General features: G+C 43.0%; 1 protein-coding gene across 1 annotated transcript; it reads left to right on the forward strand.

Moving 5' to 3' along the window:
• Positions 1-560: 560 nt before the first annotated feature.
• LOC106587381 (differentially expressed in FDCP 8) lies at positions 561-24701 on the forward strand. The gene is made up of 12 exons (XM_014175733.3): positions 561-795; positions 5160-5285; positions 7303-7400; positions 7620-7769; positions 14433-14574; positions 14905-15069; positions 15689-15816; positions 16172-16285; positions 16776-16856; positions 21951-22091; positions 22239-22348; positions 22641-24701. The coding sequence occupies exons 2-12, from the start codon at positions 5174-5176 to the stop codon at positions 22732-22734; spliced, it is 1335 nt and encodes a 444-aa protein (XP_014031208.1). The 5' UTR covers positions 561-795; positions 5160-5173; the 3' UTR covers positions 22735-24701.
• Positions 24702-24715: the final 14 nt, after the last annotated feature.

A 24715-nucleotide genomic window follows, 5' to 3' on the forward strand; every position in this document is an offset into this window, starting at 1 on the left:
TAATCCAGCAGCAAGATCCAGCAGCAATTGGGAGACTTCAGTACAATAGTTGCAATAATTAGATTAGATAGATAGATCTTCCTCAATGGTACTATTTGTTCTCTCCTGCCAAAGGAAACAAGGAGGAAGGATGATAATAGAGGGGCACAGTAAGGTAGCTATACCCAGACAACACTGCCAAAAATGGTAGAGAAAAAGTATTTGACACTGCTAGCAAAGTAAAGGCCATATCTAGTTCTGTTAACACATTATAGAGGAGAGATGAGAAGAGCTACTTGAGAGGTGGCTCTATAATGACCCCAACACAAAAGCAAGATTCCTCTTTTCCTTTCTTGCTCTGGCATTCATGAGCTGACGATGACCCTGTTGGATTTAAACAAGCAGACAATGAACAAAAAAACACTGTCCCTAAGCAATCTTCACCAAATGCTACCCAGATTTTGTGTAGCTTTTTTTTGAGGCGTTGAGACAAAGATAGTGATTCAAGAAACAAAATGCCACGTTATCCAGGTTGATTTATGAATGTTGTATCATATACGCATGCATCAAGTGCATACCAATATTGCCTGCAAAACACCAGTCATGGTTGTTACATAAATTTCCCGCGAGGTATCGCTGCAAAGAAGTATTCCTGCGCTGACAGAAATACATTGGAATCATTCTGTGATGGTGATGACAGAGAACCCAAGAAGGATACAGGATATATTTGCGAAGAAAACTGAATACACAGCGTTCAAAGTGTCCAACATCAATCATATACGGATGAAATCTTGTTGTTTGAAGGTCGACAATGGGGTAAGTAAACTGTCTAGGGAATGTTAGCTAGCAATTAGGCTAGCTAGCTAAGCTAACGACTGTTTTGCTAGCAAGCTGGCTATTAATATTTACAGTGATTTTAGTTTTCATAACTAACATTGTTGATAGCATTGCTGTTTATAGTTGCTGGCTACCTGGCTCATGCAAGTCTTCCAATGTTTTAAAACGCGGAACCTTCTTACGTGCTACCCTTTCGTTTTGTAGGCAACGTTAGCTAACTAGCTAGTTGAGATGCTATTAAATTACTAGATAGAGTGCAATGTCAGAAACCCTTGAAGTTCCAGAATGGAGTGATATGGCAGCCATATTGGTCAGGGAGATATCCAAAACAGTCTAAATTCAATACATGGCAGTAGAGGCATACTCCGGATTTTAGTTATGCAGCAAAATAAAAGTATGGCATGTGATATCAAATTGTTTAATATAATTATTGTCAACCTAAAATATTGTAATGGCATTATACGGGTTGTATACTAATTTTCTGTATAAAGCAGGGTTGTGGACTCCAGTCACATGACTTGGACTCGAGTCTGACTCAAGTCATACATTTGATGACTTGATAGAAAAGAAAAATGACTGTGGATTTGGAGCATCAGCACTCGACTTTGACCTGAGATGTATGAGTTAAAATTATCTGGCCAGATTTGTAATATTTTGTGGCACAGATTATACTGTGGATTGATTTCTACACGTAGCTTGAGACAGTAGCCGCAGCATCGCCCTTGCAAAAAACCTGCAACAGATTGGCTAGTGAAACGCACTCTGATTGGACCAACAAACTGTCAATCAACACAGGTCGGGCGAGCTAGCGAAGCGATTGATGATTTGCTGTACCACTATACGATCGAGTGCAGCGCAAAAGAGACGATTGCCATAATAAATAGATACATATGCAGCTCCAAAAAAATGTGGTGATCAAGAATATTAACGGTTTACTTGATAAACTCACCAGCAATGGGGCAACACTTATTATCATATGCCTACTGGTGTTTTGGTATGTAACTATTGCTTGAAATTGGTAATTTACTTATGAAGCTGGCATTTGGAATTTGTTGTTAAAATGAATTATTACTGTGGCGAAGACGCCCCATAGCCTCCTGCGCGGCTCTTTTCCTGTTGTTAAAATGTTTGCTGTTGCTTTCACACGTTTAAATGCATAGGCCCTATGAGGTAAATCTATATTCCATCAAATACTACAATAATTGCTAAAGTTTCATCATTCTATCCCCATACCGTTTATTGCAACACGTAGACATTTATGTTTCTGGTTTGATAAACATACGATTGATACCATTTCATTTAGCCAACCATTTCTTACTCTGAGTTGGCGCGATGTGTATAGTGCACATTAACGTTCATAAGATTCATGAAGTAGAAGTTCTGTTTATTTAATTCAATGTATGGTTTCCTTTGTTCATATTCCCTGGGTTATGTCGGAGTTCTGTGTGTCTGTGTCATGTTTGTTGTGTGTGAACAAATGATTGTTCCATGTATGCATGGGGTTGAAATATCATGAATAATCATTAAGTCTGATTAAGACGAATGTACCAATGGCTGTGGAAATAGCCTTTTACATTGTACAACCAGTTTATTGATTGTAATTGCCAATTGGGTAATTGTACGGTCTTGGGGGCCAAGCGCTTATATACTGCTCAAAAAAATAAAGGGAACACGTAAACAACACATCCTAGAACTGAATGAAAGAAATAATCTTATTAAATACTTTTTTCTTTACATAGTTGAATGTGCTGACAACAAAATCCCACAAAAATAATCAATGGAAATCCAATTTATCAACCCATGGAGGTCTGGATTTGGAGTCACACTCAAAATTAAAGTGGAAAACCACACTACAGGCTGATCCAACTTTGATTTAATGTCCTTAAAACAAGTCAAAATGAGGCTCAGTATTGTGTGTGGCCTCCACGTGCCTGTATGACCTCCCTACAATGCCTGGGCATGCTCCTGATGAGGTGGCGGATGGTCTCCTGAGGGATCTCCTCCCAGACCTGGACTAAAGCATCCGCCAACTCCTGGACAGTCTGTGGTGCAACGTGGCGTTGGTGAATGGAGCGAGACATGATGTCCCAGATGTGCTCAATTGGATTCAGGTCTGGGGAACGGGCGGGCCAGTCCATAGCATCAATGCCTTCCTCTTGCAGGAACTGCTGACACACTCCAGCCACATGAGGTCTAGCATTGTCTTGCATTAGGAGGAACCCAGGGCCAACCGCACAAGCATATGGTCTCACAAGGGGTCTGAGGATCTCATCTCGGTACCTAATGGCAGTCAGGCTACCTCTGGCGAGCACATGGAGGGCTGTGCAGCCCCCCAAAGAAATGCCACAACACCATGACTGACCCACCGCCAAACCGGTCATGCTGGAGGATGTTGCAGGCAGCAGAACGTTCTCCACGGCGTCTCCAGACTCTGTCACGTCTGTCACGTGCTCAGTGTGAACCTGCTTTTATCTGTGAAGAGCACAGGGCGCCAGTGGCGAATTTGCCAATCTTGGTGTTCTCTGGCAAATGCCAAACGTCCTGCACGGTGTTGGGCTGTAAGCACAACCCCCACCTGTGGACGTCGGGCTCTCATACCACCCTCATGGAGTCTGTTTCTGACTGTTTGAGCAGACACATGCACATTTGTGGCCTGCTGGAGGTCATTTTGCAGGGCTCTGGCAGTGCTTCTCCTGCTCCTCCTTGCACAAAGGCAGAGGTAGCGGTCCTGCTGCTGGGTTGTTGCCCTCCTACGGCCTCCTCCACGTCTCCTGATGTACTGGCCTGTCTCCTGGTAGCGCCTCCATGCTCTGGACACTACGCTGACAGACACAGCAAACCTTCTTGCCACAGCTCGCATTGATGTGCCATCCTGGATGAGCTGCACTACCTGAGCCACTTGTGTGGGTTGTAGACTCCGTCTCATGCTACCACTAGAGTGAAAGCACCGCCAGCATTCAAAAGTGACCAAAACATCAGCCAGGAAGCATAGGAACTGAGAAGTGGTCTGTGGTCCCCACCTGCAGAACCACTCCTTTATTGGGGGTGTCTTGCTAATTGCCTATAATTTCCACCTGTTGTCTATTCCATTTGCACAACAGCATGTGAAATGTATTGTCAATCAGTGTTGCTTCCTAAGTGGACAGTTTGATTTCACAGAAGTGTGATTGACTTTGAGTTACATTGTGTTGTTTAAGTGTTCCCTTTATTTTTTTGAGCAGTGTATTATGTCGGCCTACTTGTTTGAGCTCCTGTTAGATTCGGTTCCTCAGGGGGAGGCTGTACAGTCTTGCCCTCGACCTGTGTCTGTTCAGATAGGACAGGTTAAGCCTGATACAGGGGCTATTGCCTGTGTATATTTTGTATGATATGGCTTTCACCTTGGATTACCAAGACGGGTAAATAAGTCTACACTCTGAGCACTTTGACGTGTCTTCTGCTGATGTCATGCCCTTATGACTGCTACAAGGTTCCTATTTTACTATTACATGGGCTAATCAAAATGTGTTGTTGACAAACTAATGGAAAGGGCTGTCTGGTAGCCTCAATAGATAGACAAAGATTTGTAGCTGCACAAGGCATTTGCGTGTATAGTTATTTTTTTACTTGAGACTTGACTTAAACTTGTGCCTGGACTTGACTTGCTCTTAGAATGCACGACTTGGACTTGACTCGAGTCTTGACCCGTTCTACTTGGGACTCGACTTGAGGCTCATCTTGTGACTTGACACTTGCTTGTGACTCGAATAATAGTGACTTGGTCCACCTCTGATAAAATAGCTTCTAAAATGCATGTAAAATAATAAAATATAGTGTTTGAGGACATGTTTAGGCTAAGTCAAAGCAAAAACAGTGACAAACCTCTAAACTATTACTTTTAATGGGAGTCTTGCTTGTTTTCAGACAGTGCAGTCGCTCATCTGAGCTGATCCTGCAGCTCTGATGACTGTGCTAAGCTTATGTGTCTATGATAATGCATATTAGATGTGTCAATATCTGACCCGTACAAGATATCATAACATGGCATATCAACCATGCCTGAGTACCAATTCTCTGTACCCATATCCTCATGCTTATGGTAGCTCACCTTCATCTATAAAACAGGGAAGATCAACACTCACAGGATCAAATTCCAAAGCAATAAATGGCAATACAGCCATATTGACTGGATAGAAAATAACCACTCCGTCCTTGAGGGAGTGTCAAGTTAGAGCGAGTTTGACCCCCCCCCCCCCCCCCCCCCTTTCTCTTGAGGCTTGGCTTGGTGGGACGTAGCCAAGTCCATGTGTTTCTCATCCTTCTGGTTCATGACTGTTTGCCCATGTGTTGTGTGTCTTCCACAGATGTAGCCGGTGAGATGGAATATCATGAGAGACCTGCTTCTTTTCGCCAAGCCCGCCTCAACCCCTTTGATCGGGGGGAGGAGGAGGAGGGCGGCCCCCCAGGGGGTAAAACCCCCTCTCGAGATGGTGAGTGTGACTGGCGGGTTGAATAGTAGCCTAGTTCATTGATGGGTCCCACTATACATGTGTAATAGAATGTGAAATGAATTAACACCAGTGCTGAATGTGATTGCCATGTGATGAAAAGAGAATGCGGAGGCAGATTCTGTGTGTCTTACTCATCTCAGCAAAGGCCTGGAGAATGGATGAGCCGACAACCTGATGACACTGCAGCAGTCTCTTATTGAAGATGGAGTAGTGCAGTAGCCTGGTGGGAAGTCAGTTCATGTTGTCTGTGCAGCCAGTCTGCATCTGCAAGTTTAGAGCTGCAACCTGTACCAGAGCAAGCTTTGTCTGGAGAACTATAGTCTGCAAGAGATGGAACAATCTATACATTTTGAAATTATGTGACTGACTGTACAGCTAAACAACAGCATAGACTAAAATTGGAAGGCTGCTGTCTTTTCCATATCTCTGTTGCTTTATATCTGATTTAGTACAACTCTTGCAACAGCACCCTAACCATTATGAGCTCATCAACAACACCGACTGACCCTGGATCTGTAGTTGTGGGCCAAAAGTAATGAGAGGAACTGAGACAGGAGCATTAGGTGGTACTGTGGTTCAGAATGATTCCTGTAATCATATGCCTACACTTAGCTCAGTTTACTAGAACACTGTCTAGGCTTCAGCTGCATCTGTCTGCCTCTCCAGCACTCGCTGGCAGCCAGCGACTCAGGATATCTTGTCTCTCGCTACCATGATGTCATCTGAGGTGTATGCAGGTACAAACAATATGCAGGCCTAGATAGTGAGATTAGCTTTGGGTTTACTTGATACAGGCTAACTTGAGACTACTACGTGCTGAATGTTGTTTGTTTGTAATGATGTGTTTTGGCTTTAGGTCTATCTGATGAACTAGTCAGTTGTTAGACATCCAAAATGCTTCTTGCCGGGGGTAGACATCTGTTTGTGGTCCAGGCTAACTGCTGATGTAATAGCACATGTCATGTAGCATCTCTGTATTTTCATAATATATATATTTTTTTATGATGATAGGAGGGGAATCTTGTCCTTCGGGATCTTTAGGCCTAATTGATCTGTTTCTTACTGTGTTGAGCCATCTGTTACAGCCAAAAGTAAAAGCTTTGAGAAGCAGCTTTTTATCAGGAAGTGTTCTTTGGAGATGTAGAAGCTTAGAGTTTCAAAGAGGCTAGCCTTCAGCCAATATCTGGTACCCTGGTACAAAACCACACAATATGGCTTAAAGCCTCTCTCTGGTTCCTCTAAGGCTTTAAATATTTGATCAGTTTACATGCCCCCAGGCCTACCAGCACTCCCTTTGATTTAAAGACTGGAGAGCTGAACTGTGTATGTTCTGGTGCTGAAGTTGGGAGCCGAGCTAAACCAAGGAGAACTTTCTTCGTCAGATTGCTTTGATCTGTGTGATTAGTCTGGTAATACAGCAACCCACATTTGAGTTGGTGTCAGAGAATAAAGCTTCTATCTGCCATTACTTGCCTTTGTACTATAATTCTAAGTTCTTTGTTGTCAAACCCTTTAATGAAGTAGCATAAACGTGTTCCCAAATAATTTTACGAAGAAGAATAAGATTATTGCAAATCAGGGACGATAGCCTTTGTTAAATCCAATAGGTGAGGTGTAAATTGTGGGAGTGTAAGCTGATGTCTGGCCCACATCCATACCCACATCCGTACAGTGGGACTGTTAGGTTAGTCATATCTGCCTGTTAATCTTGAGGCTGTATAGCCTTAAATCTGTTACCTAGCAACCTTTAGCACTTCAAGTGCAGTAGTCCTTCCCTGTTTCCCTCTGGTTTTAAACAGAGCACATATTTGTATAAAAACAGTATCTTGTGACTGCTTTATCCACTCAGAGGGTGAAACTCCTTTTAGACAAATGTGTGTTCTGTAAAAGGTTGTGTGTGTGTGTGTGGGTTTAAGTGGGGGTGCGTGAGCTTTACTGTGTGTGTGTGAGAGAGGGAGAACAATGATACCAGTACTTCTTGTCTGTCTTTCCTCAGAGCTGAGACCTGAGCTCTTCTCCTCTAAGAGCAGAAACCAGAGTTTGGACCGAGCCATGGACCTGGGACTGGCAGAGGACCACTTCTCTCGACCTGTCGTAAGAACAATCCTTATACCGCCATTTTGGATGTTGGTGAAGCACTAACTAGTCAGTGTGGTTGCATGAAAAGTAATTCTTAGTGAAAACACAACTGTGATGGATACACTTGTCTATGTGCAGTTTAAATGGCAATCAGTATGTGCTAATGTGAGATTTGGTGTCCGTGTCTGCTCATGCATGGACTTTTGTGTGTTTTTACTGTATGTCTCCGTGCAGGGCTCGTTTGTAGCGTCGGACATTGAGCAGCTGAAGATGGCCATAGAGGAGTGTAAGCGATTAATCCTGGAGCTGCCTGAGCATTCAGAGAGACAGAAGGACACTGTGGTCAAACTCATCCACCTACGGCTCAAACTACAGGAGCTTAAGGTAAGACCGGTGGAGAGGGGAGGCTGGAGGGAAGTATTGAACTACCCAGAGGCCATGAGTTAAGGTGGTAAGGAATTAGTCATATCTACGTAGAAAAGTCAACCAAAAAAAAAAAAACTGTTTTCAGAGCACTTACTTGTGAACATGAACTGTGTGTGCATGACAGCCATTCACAAATCATTCACTACCTCTGGAAATGTCAGTACAATATTACTGTGTAACATACAGTGCCTTCAGAAAGTAGTCACCCCTTGACTTTTTCCACATTTTGTTGTTTTACAGCCTAAGTTTTAAGTGTATTAAATTGAGATTTTGTGTCACTGGCCTACACACAATAACCCATAATGTCAAAGTGGAATTATGTTTTTAGAAATGTTTACAAATTAAATAAAAATGAAAAGCTGAAATGTCTTGAGTCAATAAGTATTCAACCCCTCTGTTATGGCAAGCCTAAATAAGTTCAGGAGTAAACATTTGCTTAACAAGTCACATAAGTTGCATGGACTCAATAATAGTCTGCAATAATAGTGTTTAACATTATTTTTGAATGACCACCTCATCTCTGTACCCCACACTGACAATTAACTGTAAGGTCCCTCAGTCGAGCAATGAATTTCAAACACCGATTCAACCACAAAGACCAGCAAGGTTTTACAATGCCTCACAAAGAAGGGCACCTATTGGTAGTTGAGTAAAAAAGAAGAGCAGACTTTGAAATATCTCTTTGAGCATGGTAAACTTATTAATTACACTTTGAATGGCGTATCAATAAACTCAGTCACTACAATGATACAGGTGTCCTTCTTAACTCTGTTGCCAGAGAGGAAGGAAATCGCTCAGGGATTTCACCATGAGGCCAATGGTGACTTTAAAACAGTTAGAGTTTAAAGTCTGTGATAGGAGTAAACTGAAGATAGATCAACAACATTGTAGCTACTACAATGAAAAGAAGGGACGCCTGTACGGAAAAATAATATTCCAAAACATGCATCCTGTTTGCAATAAGGCAATAAGTAAAACTGCAAAAAATGTGGCTAAGAAATTAACTTCATGCACTGAATACAAAGTGTTATGTTTGGGGCAAACACAACACATCACTGAATACCACTCTATATATGTTCAATCATGGTGTTGGCTGCATCATGTTATGGGTATGCTTGTCATCGGCAAGGACTAGTGATTATTTATTTATTTTTTTTTTAAATTTTTTTTAGGATAAAAATAAATGGAATAGAGCTAAGCACAGGCAAAATCCTAGAGGGAAAACCTGGTTCAGTCTGCTTTCCAACAGACACTAGGAGACAAATTCACCTTTCAGCAGGACAATAACCTAACACACAAGGCCAAATATACACTGGAGTTGCTTACCAAGACGACATTGAATATTCCAGAGTGGCCAAGTTAGTTTTGACTTAAATCAGCTTGAAAATCTATGGCAAAACTTTATTGAGCTTGAAGAATTTTAAAAAGATTGTACAATCCAAGTGTGCAAAGCGCTTAGACTTACCCAGAAAGACTCACAGCTGTAAATGCTGCAAAAGGTGATTCTAACACGTATTGACTCAGGGGTCTGAATACTTATGTAAATGAGAGAATTCTGAATTTCATTTTCAATACATTTGCAAAACTTTCTAAAATAGCTTTCACTTTGTCATTATGGGGTATTGTCTTTAGATGAGATATGAGATATCCAAGATGGCATAGCAGTCATACATCCTTTGTCCTCGTCTTCTCGTGTGTGTATGTCTTTTCTTCGCATATCTTTTTATATATTTTTTTCTAAAAACTCAACTTCAAAACACTCTCCTGCAACCCGCCTCACCAATTTAAAAAAAAAAAAAAAAAAAATGTATTATTTACCTCTAATCTGAAATCCACAACAGAAGCTAGCCAGAAGTTAGCAAGTTCACTAGCTAACGTTAGAATTCAGCTAACCATGGTTGGCGGTCATCAGCTATCCCTTAGCTCGAAAAGCTATCGCCAGTTTTGTACAACGCGACTCAGACCAGAGCATACCGGACCTATTTTCTCTCCATATCCCTGGATTTCTACCGCAAGCTCTGGACATTTACACCTGGATCTTGCAGCTAGCTAGCTGCTATCCGAGTGACTATTGGCTAACGTTGGTCCCGGAGCTAACATCAATTATTCCGGAGCTAGCCAGCTGAAGAGCTCCATCAGCCACTCCTCGTCTACAATCACCTATCCGGACCCGTTTTACTGCCGATGCGGAGCCCCACCGAGCCTTCACGACTGGACTACCAACGTTATCTGCCCGAGGGAGTTATCCAACTGGCCCCTCCGTTGCGACGTAACCTGAACGCCCATCTGCGGCCTGCTAATCGTTAGCTGTCTTATCGGCTGCTATCTGAATAGGTCTATCGGCCAATTTTCTTGGGCCACTATAACTGTAACTATTTTGCCAATTGGATTGGTCCCCTCTACCACACGGAACCCCACTAATCTACCGACGGAAACACATGAGGTGGCTAATAACAGACCATCTTTTGCCAACTTGCTACCCATGGCCCGGCTAGCTGTCTGAATCGCCGTGACCGCAACCGACCTCACTACTCACTGGACCCTTTTGATCACATGGCTAAGCATGCCTCTCCTTAATGTCAATATGCCTTGTCCATTGCTGTTCTGGTTAGTGTTTATTGGCTTATTTCACTGTAGAGCCTCTGCTCATTATAGCTTATCCAACCTCTCAGTTCCACCACCCACACATGCGATGACATCACCTGGTTTCAATGATGTTTCTAGAGACAATATCTCTCTCATCATCACTCAATGCCTAGGTTTACCTCCACTGTATTCACATCCTACCATACCTTTGTCTGTACATTATACCTTGAAGCTATTTTATCACCCCAGAAACCTGCTCCTTTTACTCTCTGTTCTGAACGTACTAGACAACCAGTTATTTTATCCTTTAGCCGTACCCTTATCCTACTCCTCCTCTGGCGATGTAGAGGTGAATCCAGGCCCTGCAGTGCCTAGCTCCACTCCTATTCCCCAGGCGCTCTCTTTTGATGACTTCTGTAACCGTAATAGCCTTGGTTTCATGCATGTTAACATTAGAAGCCTCCTCCATAGGTTTGTTTTATTCACTGCTTTAGCACACTCTGCCAACCCGGATGTCCTAGCCGTGTCTGAATCCTGGCTTAGGAAGACCACCAAAAACTCTGAAATCTCCATCCCTAACTACAACATTTTCAGGCAAGATAGAACAGCCAAAGGTGGCGGTGTTGCAATCTACTGCAGAGAGAGCCTGCAGAGTTCTGTCCTACTATCCAGGTCTGTACCAAACAATTTGAACTTCTACTTTTAAAAACCCACCTCTCTAAAAACAAGTCCCTCACCGTTGCCGCCTGCTATAGACCACCCTCTGCCCCCAGCTGTGCTCTGGACACCATATGTGAACTGATTGCCCCCCCATCTATCTTCAGAGTTCGTGCAGCTAGGTGACCTAAACTGGGACATGCTTAACACCCCAGCCATCCTACAATCTAAGCTTGATGCCCTCAATCTCACACAAGTTATCAATGAACCTACCAGGTACCACCCCAAAGCCGTAAACACGGGCACCCTCATAGATATCATCCTAACCAACTTGCCCACTAAATACACCTCTGCTGTTTTCAACCAAGATCTCAGCGATCACTGCGTCATTGCCTGCATCCGTAAATGGTCAGCGGTCAAACGACCTCCACTCATCACTGTCAAACGCTCCCTGAAACAATTCAGCGAGCAGGCCTTTCTAATTGACCTGGCCCAGGTATCCTGGAAGGATATTGACCTCATCCCGTCAGTAGAGGATGCCTGGTAATTTTTTTTTAAATGCCTTCCTCACCATCTTAAATAAGCATGCTCCATTCAATAAATTTAGAACCAGGAACAGATATAGCCCTTCGTTCTCTCCAGACCTGACTGCCCTTAACCAACACAAAAACATCCTGTGGCGTTCTGCATTAGCATCGAATAGCCCCCGTGATATGCAACTTTTCAGGGAAGTTAGAAACCAATATACACAGGCAGTTAGAAAAGCCAAGGCTAGCTTTTTCAAGCAGAAATCTGCTTCCTGCAACACTGTGACACTGTAAAGTCTTTGGAGAATAAGAGCACCTCCTCCCAGCTGCCCACTGCACTGAGGATAGGAAACTCTGTCACCACTGGTAAATCCACTATTATTGAGAATTTCAATAAGCATTTTTCTACGGCTGGCCATGCTTTCCACCTGGTCAACAGCACTGCACCCCCCACAGCAACTCGCCCAAGCCTTCCCCATTTCTCCTTCTCCCAAATCCAGTCAGCTGATGTTCTGAAAGAGCTGCAAAATCTGGACCCCTACAAATCAGCCGGGCTAGACAATCTGGACCCTTTCTTTCTAAAATTATCTGCCGAAATTGTTGCAACCCTATTACTAGCCTGTTCAACCTCTCTTTCGTGTCTTCTGAGATTCCCAAAGATTGGAAAGCAGCTGCTGTCATCCCCCTCTTCAAAGGAGGGGACACTCTTGACCCAAACTGCTACAGACCTATATCTATCCTACCCTGCCTCTCTAAAGTCTTCGAAAGCCAAGTCAACAGATTACCGACCATTTTGAATTCCACCGCACCTTCTCCACTATGCAATCTGGTTTCAGAGCTGGTCATGGGTGCACCTCAGCCACGCTCAAGGTCCTAAACGATATCTTAACCGCCATCGATAAGAAACAATACTGTGCTGCCGTATTCATTGACCTGGCCAAAGCTTTCGACTCTGTCAATCACCACATCCTCATCGGCAGACTCCACAGTCTTGGTTTCTCAAATGATTGCCTCGCCTGGTTCACCAACTACTTCTCTGATAGAGTTCAATGTGTCAAATCAGATGGCCTGTTGTCTGGGCCTCTGGCAGTCTCTATGGGGGTGCCACAGGGTTCAATTCTTGGGCTGACTCTTTTCTCTGTATACATCAATGATGTTGCTCTTGCTGCTGGTGAGTCTCTGATCCACCCCTACGCAGACGACACCATTCTGTATACTTCTGGCCCTTCTTTGGACACTGTGTTAACTACCCCCCAGACGAGCTTCAATGCCATACAACTCTCCTTCTGTGGCCTCCAACTGCTCTTAAATACAAGTAAAACTAAATGCATGCTCTTCAACCGATCGCTTCCTGCACCTGCCCACCCGTCCAGCATCACTACTCTGGAAGGTTCTGACCTAGAATATGTGGACGGTTCTGACCTAGAATATGTGGACAACTACAAATACCTAGGTGTCTGGTTAGACTGTAAACTCTCCTTCCAGACTCACATGAAACATCTCCAATCCAAAGTTAAATCTAGAATTGGCTTCCTATTTCTCAACAAAGCATCTTTCACTCTTGCTGCTAAACATACCCTCGTAAAACTGACCATCCTACCAATTCTCGACTTCAGGCGATGTCATTTACAACATACCCTACTCAATAAATTGGATGCAGTCTGTCACAGTGCCATCCGTTTTGTCACCAAAGCCCAATATACTACCCACCACTGCGACTTGTACGCTCTCGTTGGCTGGCCCTCGCTTCATACTCGTTGCCAAAACCACTGGCTCTAGGTCATCTACAAGACCCTGCTAGGTAAAGTTCCCCCTTATCTCAGCTCGCTGGTCACCATAGTAGCACCCACCTGTAGCATGCGCTCCAGCAGGTATATCTCTCTGGTCACCCCCAAAGCCAATTCCTCATTCGGCCGCCTCTCCTTCCAGTTCTCTGCTGCCAATGACTGGAACGAACTACAAAAATCTCTAAAACTGAAAACACTTATCTCCCTCACTAGCTTTAAGCACCAGCTGTCAGAGCAGCTCACAGATTACTGCACCTGTACATAACCCATCTATAATTTAGCCCAAACAACTCCCTCTTCCCCTACTGTATTTATTTATTTATTTTGCTCCTTTGCACCTCATTATTTCTATTTCTACTTTGCACTTTCTTCCACTACAAATCTACCATTCCAGGGTTTTACTTGCTATCTTGTATTTACCTTGCCACCATGGCCTTTTTTGCCTTTACCTCCCTTATCTCACCTCATTTGCTCACTTTGTATATAGACTTATTTTTCTACTATATTATTGACTGTATGTTTGTTTTACTCCATGTGTAACTTTGTGTTGTTGTATGTGTCAAACTGCTTGCTTTATCTTGGCCAGGTCGCAATTGTAAATGAGAACTTGTTCTCAACTTGCCTACCTGGTTAAATAAAGGTGAAATAAAATAAGATGGCTGAGAGGGGGGAAAAAATCAATTTAATTCATTTCTAATTCAGGCTGTAACCACAAAATGTGGAATAAGTCTAGGGGTATGAATACTTTCTGAAGGCAATGCATGTCTTGTTTGGGTCTTCGTGTCCATGTTTCCTCATTTTATATCAGTCTCTCGCTGTGGTTGTCACATTTTAGCTTACAAAAAACCATGAAATCACCCCTTGTAGCTCATGCAGTGTCTGGACTATGCTGATATTGCCTGGTTGTTTTGGTGTCATTCACACACTGTGAGAATGAGTGGGTTGAAAGTGCTGCAGTGAACTCGTCCAGTTGATTAATAACAGAGACTGTAGTGTAGGTCTCTGACACAATGCTGTGCTCTTGTGCTGCGTTCTGATTGACTCTGCTCCTTGTCACTCAACAGGACCCTGAAGAGGATGAGCCAAACCTGAGGGTGCTATTGGAGCATCGTTTCTCCAAGGAGAAGAGCAAGAGTGTGAAACAGACGTGTGACAAGTGCAGCACTATCATCTGGGGCCTCATCCAGACCTGGTACACCTGCACAGGTAGGAGTGCATTAAGCCAAAATGTTCTCAGTGGTAAAACCTCATGGACACTGAACGGTAACAGCTGTATGGCTGAACTTGGGTAAACATATGAAAGAGAGCATTGCTAAGCAACCAAAACTGAATAGCGTTCAGTTGCTAGGCAACACTGCCCTCCTGAGACCTTCTATTGGTCGACGTTGGCCCTGGTGAATTAATTGAGTTGGAGAGAGAAATTGAATTGGTGTACCGTATGGCCAACTTTCTCTCCAGAATCTTAAGTCACATATTGAATTTTAAAACGGTAGTTAGCTGTTGACTAATATCTCTGTCCCCCTGTCCCTCTCGCAGGTTGTTACTACCGTTGCCATAGCAAGTGTTTGAACCTCATCAACAAGCCCTGCGTGAGGTCAAAGGTCAGCCACCAGTCAGAGTACGAGCTCAGCATCTGCCCAGAGATCGGGCTGGACCGGCAGGACTACCGCTGTGCCGAGTGCCGCATGCCTGTGTCACTAAGTGAGTGTTCAGCCTTTATGAGACCGACTTGATAGCCAATTAGCAGTCAGCATAAATTGAAATATATGAGCATGATGTCTATGGACCCTTGTTGTATTAACACAATCACAGTTATAAAAGCAATGCCTAACCTCTGGGTCAATGGGCTGTGTGGACATTCTTCTCCTCTCACAGACTAATGTGACTGAACCTACTGTACTGTACTGTACAAGGTAAACTTGGAGCCCAATAAGTATTAGTGTTCCTCTGTGGGGATCTAAAGACATTTAGCTAGAGCACTTAGTCATTCTCATCCACTCTCTATGCTAATAGAACAGATGGTGCTTAACTCAGTCTGCTAATCTAATGCACTCACATCGAGCTTGGACAGTTAAATCAGCTTTGATAGTGTAATGTGATCATTAAAAGTTACAGCAATAGTTACTTGCCACGATTCTCCACCCTGGGAGATGTTGAATGTAAATCAAAAGCTATGCTGAGTTGTAGTATCTCATTAAGAGTTTGATTATGTTGTGGTTAGGAAAATATTTGTTCCGTAATGTGTCAGTGAGTGTTGTGTGACAGTGTTAGTTGCATGATCAGTGAGTTGTGAGACCCATGCTGCTCTGTTGTCCTGTAGGGGGAGTGCCCAGCGAGGCCAGGCAGTGTGACTACACGGGCCAGTACTACTGCAGCACCTGCCACTGGAATGACACCGCTGTCATCCCTGCACGCGTCATCCACAACTGGGAGTTTGAGCCACGCAAGGTACCAAAGAGAGATGCTAATAGCACACTGTTTTTCCTTTATCAATATAGATATTTTACACAACCAGGAACTTCAACAAACTCTACATTATATTACATTATGAGCAGCTGGTAAGAGAATGCACCGCTGTTTCCTTTGGTGACTGTGTAATGGATAAAGATCACTGAAGAAGCAGGCCTGAAGCCAGGAATAATAATGATCCTATGATGTTGAGAGCATAGAACCCTATTACAGTGTATCACATGGAGACAGAACACATTAAAAAAAACACAGTTGTGTTTTCTTAGCATCTGTGTTTGACTATTTGCATTCTGTGCAGTTCTATCTATAAGTGTGTCCCCTGCTCTCTGGTCAGGTATGTCGTTCCTCCATGCGTTACCTGGCCCTGATGATTCCCCGGCCTGTACTGAAACTGAGGGAGGTCAACCCACTGCTCTTCAACTTTGTGGAGGAACTAGTGGAGATCAGGGTAGGTGACTTGAGCAACAGGGACTCTGCATGAATAGTGTGTACTGAATGTTTGTGACATAAATTCATTAAAATGTGGTTTTGTCTTGCACTCTATTTCCACTCCATATAAACTGGGATTGCTATAGAACTTGTTTTGGGAGCTCTTCCTTGTCTGTACTATCACACAGTAGACCAGGCTTTTGTTTTCAGGAGATTCTCACCAGTCAGCAGTTCTATTTGTGCCAGTGTGTTTTGTGGTGAGCGATTAGAATACTGAGGCAGACAGACAGCTGTTTCTGTCATTGGGGAGATTGTCGGGCCAGAGAAGAAAGACACTTGTTTATGGTATATAAAAGAACTAGCTTCATCAGATAGTTCCATGAAATTAGAAATATGGGGTGGGGGGCACATTCAAAAGCGATTTCCCATAGAACATGTTGTGTCTGACATTGGCCCGTGGAAACAGGGTGTGACTGATGGCTTGTGTGTGAATGTGTTCCTCCCTGCAGAAGCTCCGTCAGGACATCCTACTGATGAAGCCCTACTTCATCACCTGTAAGGAGGCCTTGGAGGCACGGCTGCTACTGCAGGTCAGTAACATCCCCGCAATATCAACATCCTCCCAGCACCCCCCCCCCCCCGACATCCTCCCAGCACCCCCACGACATCCTCCCAGCACCCCCACGACATCCTCCCAGCACCCCCACGACATCTTCACCACAGCCATAGCATCATATAAATATCACATTCCAATCTCTGTATAAAGGACATTGCATTTGCATCCAGTGCCTTGCATAAGGGTCATGCAGCAGTATTGTTAAACAACCCAGAGGAACCTATTTTTGCTGAGGTCATGGCTGATGTCATGGCTGAGTATGTGCTGCAACAGCGCCACCCTCTGGTCTTTTATTAATAACATACTGATATAAGAATCATATCAAGTTTAAATTGTGACATGCTTCGTAATCAACCGATGTAGACTAAGTAAAATGCTTACTTACGGGCCCTTCCCAACAATGCAGAATACAATAAAGAAAATGTATATATACTACCGTTCAAAAGTTCATTCAAGGGTTTTTCTTTATTTTTACAATTTTCTACATTGTAGAATAATAGTGAAGACATCAACACTATGAAATAACACATGTGGAATCATGTAGTAATCAAAAAGTGTTAAACAAATCAAAATATATTTGAGATTCTTCAAATAGCCACCCTTTGCCTTGATGACAGCGTTGCACACGCTTGGCATTCTCTCAACCAGCTTAATCTGGAATGCTTTTCCAACAGTCTTGAAGGAGTTCCCACATATGTTGAGCACATGTTGGTTGCTTTTCCTTCACTCTGCGGTTCGACACATCCCAAACCAGCTCAATTTGTTTGATGTCGGGTGATTGTGGAGGCCAGGTCATCTGATGCAGCACTCCATCACTCTAATTATTGTTAAAATAGCCTTTACACAGCCAGGAGGTGTGTTGCATCAATGTCCTGTTGAAAAACAAATGATAGTCCCACTAAGCCCAAACCAGATGGGATGGCGTTTCGCTGCAGGATGCTGTGGTAGCCATGCTGGTTAAGTGTGCCTTGAATTCTAAATAAATCACAGACCGTGTCACCAGAAAAGCACCTCCTCCTCCATGCTTTACGGTGGGAAATACACATGCGGAGATCATCCGTTCACCCACACCCGGTTGGGACCAAAAATCTCAAATTTGGACTCCAGACCCAAGCAAATCTCTTCTTATTGGTGTACTTTAGTAATGGTTTCTTTGTAGCAATTCGACCATGAAGGCTTGGTTCACACAGTCTCCCCTGAACAGTTGATGTTGAGATGTGTCTGTTACTTGAACTCTGTGAAGCATTTATTTGGGCTGCAATTCCTGAGGCTGATAACTCTAATGAACTTATCCTCTGCAGCAGAGGGAACTCTGGGTCTTCCTTTCCTGTGGCGGTCCTCATGAGAGCCAGTTTCATCATAGCGCTTGATGGTTTTTGCGACTGCACTTGAAGAAACTTTAAAAGTTCTTGAAATGTTCCGTATTGACTGACTTTCATGTCTTAAAGTAATGATGAACTGTCATTTCTCTTTGCTTATTTGACCTGTTCTTCCCATAATATGGACTTGGTCTTTTACCAAATAGGGCTGTCTTCTGTATAGCCCCCCTACCTTGTCACAACACAACTGATTGGCTCAAACGCATTAAGAAGGAAAGAAATTCCATAAATTAACTTTTAACAAGGCGCACACCTGTTAATTGAAATGTATTCCAGGTGACTACCTCATGAAGCTGGTTGAGAGAATGCCTAGAGTGTGCAAAGCCGTCAAGGCAAAGGGTGGCTATTTGAAGAATCTCAAATATAAAATATATTTCATATGATTCCATATGTGTTATTTCATAGTTTTGATGTATTCACTATTATCTACAATGTAGAAAATAGTAAAAATAAAAACCCTTGAATAAGTTAGTGTCCAAACCTTTGACCGGTACTGTACGTTTAATAATAGAAAAAAACTAACACAAGGAATAAATACACAATGAGCAATGATAGCTTGGCTGTAAATACTGAACACAAACATAAATGCAACATGTAAAGTGTTGGTCCCATGTTTCATGAGCTGAAATAAAAGATCCATATGCACAAAAAGCGTATTTCTCTCAAATGCTGTGCATGAATGTGTTAGTGAGAATTTCTCTTTTGCCAAGTTAATCCATCCACCTGACCGGTGTGACATATCAAGAAGTTGATTAAAAAGCATGAATATTACACAGGTGCACCTTGTGCTGGGGGGGTAATAAAAGGCCACTCTAAAATGGGCAGCTTTGTTACACAACACAATGCCAGAGATGTCTCAAGTTTTGAGGGAGTGTGCAATTGGCATGCTGACAGCAGGAATGTCACCCCAGAGCTGTTGCCAGAGAATATAATGTTAATTTCTCTACCATAAGTCGTTGTTTTAGAGAATTTGGCAGTATGTCCAACTGGCCTCACAACCGCAGACCACATGTAACTATGCCAGCCCAGGACCTCCACGATCATCTGCGATCAGCCACCCGGACAACTGATGAAACTGGGTTTGCACAACCGAAGAATTTCTGCACAAACTCTCAAACCATCTCAGGGAAGCTCATCTGCATGCTCGACGTCCTCACCAGGTTCTTGACCTGATTGCAGTTTGGCGTCGTAACCGACTTCGAATGCCACTGGCACACTGGAGAAGTGTGCTCTTCACAGATGAATCCCGGTTTCAACTGTACCGGGCAGATGGCAGACAGTGTGTATGGTGTCGATTGGGTGAGTGGTTTGCTGGTGGGGTTATGGTTTGGGAAGGCATAAGCTACGGACAACGAGCACAATTGCATTTTATCTATGGCAGTTTGAATGCACAGAGATACCATGACGAGAGCCTGAGGCCCATTGTCGTGCCATTCATCCACTGCCATCACCTCATGGTTCAGCATAATGCAGGGATCTGTACACAATTCCTGGAGGCTGAAAATGTTCCAGTCCATGGCCTGCATACTCACCAGACATGTCACCCGTTGAGCATGTTTGGGATGCTCTGGATCGACGTGTACAACAGCATTTTCCTAGTTCCCGCTAATATCCACCGTTTTTCGCACAGCCATTGACAGATTTCCTTATGAACTCAACTCACTGTAAAACATTTGACATTTTTGCATTTTGGGTTTTATTTTTGTTCAGTGTACATGAATCCACAGTACTGAGTCGACGTTCAAGGGTACGGGGAAATGGAAGTAGATATGTACAGTTGAAGTCGGAAGTTTACATACACATTAGCCAAATACATTTACACTCAGTTTTTTCACAATGCCTGACATTTAGTCCTAATAAAAATTCCATGTCTTAGGTCAGTTAGGATCACCACTTTATTTTAAGAATGTGAAATGTCAGGATAATAGTAGAGAGAGTGATTTATTTCAGCTTTTATTTATTTCACCACATTCCCAGTGGGTCAGAAGTTGACATACACTCAATTAGTATTTGGTAGCATTGCCTTAAAATTGTTTAACTTGGGTCAAACGTTTCGGGTAGCCTTACACAAGCTTCCCACAATAAGTTGGGTGAATTTTGGTCCATTCCTCCTGACCGAGCTGGTGTAAATGAGTCAGGTTTGTAGGCCTCCTTGCTCGCACATGTCTTTTCAGTTCTTCCCACAAATTTTCTATGGGATTGAGGTCAGGGCTTTGTGATGGCCACTCCAATACCTTGACTTTGTTGTCCTTAAGCCATTTTGCCACAACTTTGGAAGTATGCTTGGCGTCATTGTCCATTTGGAAGACCCATTTGTGACCAAGCTTTAACTTCCTGACTGATATCTTGAGATGTTGCTTCAATATATCCACATAATTTTCCTACCTCATGATGCCATCTATTTTGTGAAGTGCACCAGTCCCTCCTGCAGCAAAGCACCCCACAACATGATGCTGCCACCCCTGTGCTTCACGGTTGGAATGGTGTTCTTCGGCTTGCAAGCCTCCCTCTTTTTCCTCCAAACATAACAATGGTCATTATGGTCAAACGATTCAATTTTTGTTTCATTAGACCAGAGGACATTTCTCCAAAAAGTGCAAATCAGTATGATCTTTGTCCCCATGTGCAGTTGCAAACCTTAGTCTGGCTTTTTTATGGCGGTTTTTGGCTTCTTCCTTGCTGAGCGGCCTTTCAGGTTATGTCGATATGGGACTTGTTTTACTGTGGATATAGATACTTTTGTACCTGTTTCCTCCAGCATCTTCACAAGGTCCTTTGCTGTTGTTCTGGGATTGATTTGCACTTTTCGCACCAAAGTACGTTCATCTCTAGGAGACAGAACGTATCTCCTTCCTGAGCGGTATGACGGCTGCGTGGTCCCATTGTGTTTTATACTTGCGTACTATTGTTTGTACAGATGAACGTGGTCCATTCAGGCGTTTGGAAATTGCTCCCAAGGATGAACCAGACTTGTGGAGGTCTACAATAATTTTTCTGAGGTCTTGGCTGATTTTTGATTTTCCAATGATGTCAAGCAAAGAGGCACTGAGTTTGAAGGTAGACCTTGAAATACATCCACAGGTACACCTCCATTTGGCTCAAATTATGTCAATTAGACTATCAGAAGCTTCTAAAGCATGACATCGTTTTCTGGAATTTTCCAAGCTGTTTAAAGGCACACTCAACTTAGTGTATGTAAACTTCTGACCCACTGGAATTGTGATACAGTGAATTATTTCACTTATTTGTCTGTAAACAATTGTTGGAAAAATGACTTGTGTCATGCACAAAGTAGATGTTTGAACTGACTTGCCAAAACTATAGTTTGCTAACAAGAAATTTGTGGAGTGGTTGAAAAACAAGTTTTTTTTTTTATGACTACAACCTAAGTGTATGTAAACTTCTGTGTGTATGTATGTCTGCTTAGTTGTGAGCAGTTATGGTATATGATACATACAGCACAAGAGGGGACTATTCTAGTTCATATGCAAATGAAATATTCATATGCATATGAAAATATTGACCCAAATAAGGGTTTGTTTTTACAGTGAAAGTTGCTCAAATTTCAGGCAATGCTTTTAGTTATTACATTCAGTAGGTTTAAAGTCAGTTAACCTAATTTAATGGATATGGAAATGTGTCAGTTCCCTCTATCTCTCTATACATTTTAATCTCCCTTCCTCTCTCAGCTCCATGATCGCCAGCACTTTGTGGAGAACAATGACATGTACTCGCTGCAGGATTTGATTGACATCTCCAGTGGCAGACTCAGCTGCTCTCTCACAGAGATCCACACTACCTTTGCCAAGCACATCAAACTGGACTGTGACGTGAGTTTTATACTGTACTTGTCTATCACAAAGGTGACGAAGAACAGGAATCATTCTGGGGAGAAAACCAATGGAGCAGGCAGATGTTTTGCTGAAGCTGTAGAGACCTGTGATACTGACCTGTGCCCTGTCTTTTGCCCTCTCCAGCGATGCCAAGCCAAAGGCTTTGTTTGTGAGCTGTGTAAGGAGGGAGACATCCTGTTCCCGTTTGACAGCCACACCTCAGTGTGCCACGACTGCTCTGCTGTCTTCCACAGGTCAGTCCCCTATCTGTAGACACCAGAGGAGGCTGATGGGAGGAGCTATAGGAAGATGAGCTCATTGATACCCTTCCATTCCATCCATTACAAACACATCATACATATGGAAACCACATGTTTGACTCGGTTGCATTTATTCCATTCCAGCCATTACATTGAGCCAGTCCTCCTATAGCTCCTTCCACCAGCCTCCACTGGCAGACACGTTTATCAGACATATGTAGTGTTTATGTATAATATCAGTGATTGGTTGACACTTACCTTGTTCCTGTGTGCTGTTTCTCTTTAGGGACTGTTTCTATGACAATTCTACAACTTGCCCGAAATGCGCCCGGATGACCGAACGCAAGTACGACGATCCGCCGGATCCGAAAGACAAGTAGCCCTGTCGATCTAAGCCTATCACTGTGACTGACAACCTGTGGGAATGGCCACTTTTTCTTATGTTGAGGACCATCGAGACATTTTTCTGACACAAACATGACTAGCATTCCCTCTTGCTCTCTCTCGCTGTTGTTTTTAAGTTACTTTGTTCCAGTTCAGTGGACTACGGAAGATGGTAGCAGGATACTAGAGTTTTATATGATCTGGTAATGAAGTGTGATACTCTGAGACTGGCTGCATTGTATAGCCACAGAAACGCACCCTGAGCACTAAACCAATGTTGTACAGTTTGTGTGTTACTGTGTGAGAGTACTGTATGGGCATCATGCTACAGGCATGAACTGCAATGTGGGTCACAACTGTCTTTACCTCTTAACAATCAAATATCTTTAACTACCTTGAAGTAGGTGTTAAATTCCAAATTCATCTTAACAAATCAATTTAACAAAACTACCATTCACCTCCAGGCCTTAACTGACATCGATAACAAGAGCCAGGTATTTCTAATGAGGTTAGGTCGTAGCTCTTCAAGACTACCTCCCTATGGGCATGAGGTATTTCACTCCCCTGTTGTGAAACAATACGATACATGATGGACAATGACACTAAAATAGTTTTTTATTGTTTATTTGTTTTAACACCACAGAATGGTCTGCCTGAAACACTTAACATACAAACCACATGTTCTCTTATGTCTTAGGGAACTTTAATGTAGTACCTTTTTTACAGTAGAATTATTGGGCAGTCATGTAACCAATGGCAAGAGGGTAAAGTTAAGGAGAGCTCATTATGATGTGCTGATTAACTATATCTTAAGTTGACACACTGTGTGCTGAAATATTTGGAATTCTAATTGAACACTGGGTGCATTTACCCATTGATCAAGTGATCTATTTACAGTATTTTTGTGGGGGGGGTTGCAGCCCGCCTCAAGGTATGGCACATTCTTTTCAGAGATGAGAAAGCTGACGAATGATACTTCTGGACACATGAGCATGTAAATGTTGATGTTGACAAATTATTTGTTTTAAAATAATGAGTATTTGGAGGTGTTATGTTTTTCTCTGCATAATGATCTTCATAACATGCAAGTGTAATGTTCCATGTGTTAGTGTAAATCCAGATATAAACATGAATTGTAAGATCATGTGAAGTTAAGCATGAATAATGTATTAATAAATTCTATGTTGTGAGGAGTGTTTTAGCTGACGCTGTGGCAGCCTTTGCCAATGTAGCCCTCGGCTCCAGGGCTGTGGCAGAGGCTAATGCAACTGTTACTGTGTACCGTGGCCATACTGAATGTTGTTTTGAACAGTGTACCAACAAACTGTATTTAAAAATGATTGAGAGGGATTGTTTATCTGATCATCGTGGAAAATGGGACCAGTGAATGAGGGGATTCAATTAGCTGGCCCGGTGAGAGGAGTTTGTTTAGGTGTGCGTTCGTTTTGGAACCGGGCTGACTCCCGGGCGTGAGCCAGTTGCCCCCAACCTCAGTGGTTCAAAGCCCACGGCTCCAAAGAAAAGTGACATAGCCTAAGCTAGATCAAACACGTGGAGTAAAGAGTAGGATTCGGTATTTTCACATGCAGAAGTGATTTCTTTTTATAAAAACGCTTTATCTGCCTTCCCATCCCAATGAAAACTAGTTAGAAAATTCGAACATATATTTTATGGACAGGATATGTAAATGTATGGACCTTGCTGCCTTGTTAGCAACCTTACAGATTACTGTAAGGTTTGAGAAGGGCGCTCCTTCATCGCTTTTGGTCGTCATGTCACGGGCCATTGACAAGTGCACCGCGGCTCAGGTTAATAGAACTCCCTCATTTTCATAAGCTTCACTTGTTATCGTTCCACGCATATTGACCAATCGCAAAGCAGCAGCCGGTCCCTCGAAGGCCCCGATGAGGTCGTGGGTATGCACGAACATAAATACAATAAAATGTGAATACTTTAACTCGAATTAGTTGAATGTCC

This window comes from Salmo salar, chromosome 26 (assembly GCF_965601325.2).
Source record: "Salmo salar chromosome 26, fSalSal1, whole genome shotgun sequence".
NCBI lineage: Eukaryota > Metazoa > Chordata > Actinopteri > Salmoniformes > Salmonidae > Salmo > Salmo salar.